Below are 4,333 nucleotides of genomic sequence, written 5' to 3' on the forward strand. Positions count from 1 at the left end.
TTTTTGGCTTTATCGAAACTTGATGCAGCTACTTATCAAGTAACCAGATTGATAATGAAATCAATCGGCAAGTAAAATGAATGATGGGTCTGGTTAGCATATCAGTTGATCAAAGCTTAATAAAAATTGACCATTAGTTGATCAGTATTTTATGGTTTTATATCACAACCGTCTTAGGCTTTAGATAACCTTCTAATCTAATTTTATAATTATTCACTAATTTATATATATGTTGGTTATCTTGTAATGTAATAGCAGGTAGGATACAATCTGGAATGATTCAGCTTTGAGGCTTAGGTAAAGTGAAGAAGTTTTAATGTTAATAACAAAAAAACAATAGAAAGTAACACGATGACTCTATAGAGACACTTTGAGTAATTCCGGTCAATATAGTTTTTTTGGTAAGGCAGATTAAAGATTGAGTTAGATTGAGTAAAATTTGGGGAATTTCGTTCTTTTCCATTCTTAATATAACAAGCGTGGCATTGTGACAGAGACACTTCTGTAGGATGTTTGTCAGTTAGATTCAAGAACAAAAGACAGTAACATTTCGTATCAGTTTATTTATCCCATCATTTCTCGTCAAATCAATTTTCAAGGTAACTTATCAACTGAAAATTCTCACAACAGCATTATTTTCCGTAACATTGCTGGGGAAGAAATTGAACAGTCAAAAATGGATATCATTATTGTTGTTGACGGTTGGAGTGGCTTTAGTGCAAGTATGTTTTTTGTAAAATTGTTGATCTTTTAAAGTTTGTTTTGATTTCGTCAAGAAAAATCTTGAAACAAATCTAAAACTCTTGTAGTGGTGGTTATTTTAAATAATGGCTGTTATTATAACGTTTTATTGTTGGGTTTGAAGGATCACTAATTGATTTATCTGCCGAAAAACTACATAGTTTATTGGGGGTAGTAGAGAGTGCTGAAGGAAGTATATAGATGGTCATAAATTTGCAGTTCTTCTGTGATATTTAGACGAAGCTGCTAAATCTTTTCTGATAAAATAAGCTTTTCGTTTTTCCTTTTTTCATCTTTTACTGTTAGTATCAAATTCCGCAGAAATTATCTGTTTTAGTTGCCCGATGATTTCGGTAAAATAACATCATCAACAACAAGTTCTGCGTTATCAACGGATTCGGATAAAATGGTCGGATTAATTACTGTCATTGCAGCTTGTTTTTCGAGCGGTTTTGCTGGTGTTTATTTCGAAAAAGTCTTGAAAAGTTCTTCGGTTTCACTTTGGATGCGAAATTTACAACTTGGTACACGTTCGAACTTGTTAGAAATTTAATTTGAAATTGGGGCTTAGACCTTCAGCTTGGTTTTAAAGATTTTCCAGTAATGTTAACCGATATCTGTTCCTGAAAATTAGCCTGGTTTTGAATGTAAAAAATCGTATTAATTGTAAGGATTTGCATATTTCGAGAAAAACGAATTGCTGAGTTGTAAGATATGTCTAATGAAAGTTATTTTGAAAAATTTTAGCTTTTCTGCAGAAAAATAGCTTTTTCATAAATCATTATTGAAAATTATTCCTTTGTTATTCGCAACATATTTTTGATTTTTTTACAGCATTCTTCAGCATTTTTGGTGGATTCTTTATGGTCTGGTTTTACGATTTTAAGCAAGTAAATGAGCATGGTTTTTTTCAAGGATATAACAGCATAATTTGGACTGTTGTTCTGCTCCAGGTTTTAACATTTACTGCTTCTGGTTTTTATTTGTTAGAGAAGATATAATTTTTCTAATCTTTTAGTATTTTCAATTAGAATTTTGAAATGTGTATAACTGTTGAATATGCATAAAAGTTGTGTGAATTTTCACATTACGAAATGTGAGTCACGAAAATGCATTATCATTTATTAGTTTTTCTACTGAAATCGAATTCATCAAGGTTCTAAAATCTCCATTGCAAATATCTTGTCATTTCCATTTTTCTTTCAAACCTCTCAATGCATTATTTTCAGGCTTATGGGGGACTTGTTATAGCTTTAGTAGTAAAATATGCCGATAATATACTGAAGGGCTTCGCAGTATCATTTTCAATTGTATTGTCTAGCGTAATGTCCTACTGGTTGCTGGGTGATTTTCCAACCATCATTGTATGCTTTTTTTTGTGCTTTAAAATTTGGAAAACCAGGCTTCCAAGTTCTTCATTGTAACATCATCAGTGTAGACTACCGTATAAAGAATGCTGAGTTCAGAGATAAGATTGCATTTTAGTACAATCTGTGAGATTATTTTATATTTGGCAGCAAAAGATAATCGCTAAGAATCTAACTCAGTAAAGTGAGAGCACTGGAAAATATGGAATTCATATAAATTAAGTCAGAGTTATCCTTTTTTTCAAATTTTGTGTTTTTGATTGAAATTTTTTTTTTGCTTCTGCTGCAAAAGAAAAAATAATCATGTTTTTAGTTCCATGAAGTTGCATTTATTGGAAAACTTCATTTTTTGTCTCAAGTCACTTTTTTGGCTCGAATTTTTTTCAGTACGTCCTAATTTTTTTTTTTTTTGAAGGATTTTTGCTGCTGGTGCATTGGTTGTCATTTTTTCGACATTTTTTTATGGATATGAACCAAAGCAATCGCCCAAGTTGGTGCAGTCAGAAAATTGAAAATTAAACGAAGTTATGAGCAGTGTACAAAATCAAGAAACGAGTATGGGCACACGTTAAATATATAGAAATGCCAGAGTCTTTTCTCTTTGTAGATTTTTGCCTTAAAATTTAATTTATTCTTCACTATCGAAGCTCCCTCTGTCTATGTTCACTGTTCCGGTTGATGTTGATATCGGTGCATATCGATTTCTTAATAATTTTTTCGATGTATTTCTAGGTAGTGTTACATCCTCTGCTTCAAATCTATCGTTTCTTTCTGTTAAATTATTGAAACTTCATAAGTTGTTAGTTTTGGTTTATTGCATTAGAGTAGGTAAATGACAAAACTGTTTTTTTAAGGGATGAGTTTTGAACTTGCAACAATGTCATAGTTTGTTTCTTTAATATGCAGCTTTTGCTCCTCAGCTGATATCTTTGTGATTGCATGTTTTTTATATTTCGTTATCCTCTGAGATACCTATCAGTTGAAGTATCTCAGAGAATAATGAAATTTAGCACACCTCACTCTTTTATTAAATATATAAGAAGATGTGCTAAAAAAGTTTAATAAGTTTAATGTGTTGATGAAACGATATAAAGCGGCATAAGACAAATCATTGTAATTATTGTATTAAGAAATTAGTTCTTATTTCTCACCGAAACATTTTCACCTATTACTCTTTAGGGCTGATTACTTTTTCCCCGTTATTTATAGGCATTATTTCTTACTATAATTAAGGATATGCAGTTCTGGTTATTGTGGTATTTGTAATTTGCTATCAAACTGTTTTATGTTTTCTGTATCGATTGATCGATTAATTAGCTAATTATTAAAAGTTAATTAGCTAATTGCTTATTTCATGCAACAAATGTTTCATCATGCATATATTTTTGTACACTATATCTCATAGTTCATGAAATTTGAATGATACGCAGGACTAAACCTGTTGATAATGTAAAGTTGGAAATTACCGCGGAACTTTTTTGACCATTTTTTTTTTTTGTACTGCTCTACTTCACAATTACATTGTATCTTACATATTGCATCATCTGATCTGTAACCAAAAAAATGCATTTAGCTGGTAATTTTATTTATGCCTTCTTTTTACTTGAGTTACTTTGTTTTTTATGACTTCCGTTCATAGCCAAATCTAATCTATCATAGAGATTAGATTTTGGCTATCATCTCAACCTCTACTTCAAGGGATTGCTAAATTGGCTATGTCAAAAGCATAGTTCTGTTTGTTCCCAACAGAAAGGAATCGGAAACATACATGTTATCTGGACGATTTTTCTGATTGTGATCACATCCAATGAATGCAAAATTAAATTTAAGTTTGGATAATTTCTTTTTTTTTTTTTGTAGAAAATAGCCTTACTTGGAGCATTATAAAGTCAATTCAATCCTACATTCATTGTGCAATTTCATTTTCTCAAGCCAAGTCAACGATAAAGTCAATATCTAATAATTCGAACATTTCATTCATTGCTCAACAAGTGATAAAATGATGTCAAAATTCATGCGGCAAATGACGATGGAATGTTTTATTAAGCAGTGAACTCAAGCACCAATGATGAGAATATTTGGTGAGTTAAAGTAATTAATTAGTAATGAAAAGTTTTTATAAGACTGAACATGTTTTGCTTCCCACATTTAATGTTGGTAATGATTTCTCCTGTTCTGTCATCATGTGATAATTTCGAACCTGCAATAATGTAACAATTGCTCAT

The 4,333-nt window shown here is 30.9% G+C and overlaps 1 protein-coding gene across 1 annotated transcript in view; it reads left to right on the forward strand.

The window, feature by feature from the left end:
- The window catches only part of LOAG_18331 (UGT1 protein), a 4,624-nt gene extending 1,930 nt beyond the window's left edge, over positions 1 to 2,694 (forward strand). The window contains exons 4-8 of the mRNA XM_020450993.1: positions 600 to 722; positions 1,079 to 1,265; positions 1,576 to 1,694; positions 1,971 to 2,105; positions 2,524 to 2,694. Coding sequence (XP_020305273.1) covers positions 600 to 722; positions 1,079 to 1,265; positions 1,576 to 1,694; positions 1,971 to 2,105; positions 2,524 to 2,580 — 621 coding nt within the window. The 3' untranslated portion in view covers positions 2,581 to 2,694. The remainder of the gene's footprint in view (positions 1 to 599; positions 723 to 1,078; positions 1,266 to 1,575; positions 1,695 to 1,970; positions 2,106 to 2,523) is intronic.
- The last annotated feature ends 1,639 nt before the right edge of the window (positions 2,695 to 4,333 follow it).

The sequence above is a fragment of the Loa loa genome, assembly GCF_000183805.2.
Source record: "Loa loa unplaced genomic scaffold supercont3.264, whole genome shotgun sequence".
NCBI lineage: Eukaryota > Metazoa > Nematoda > Chromadorea > Rhabditida > Onchocercidae > Loa > Loa loa.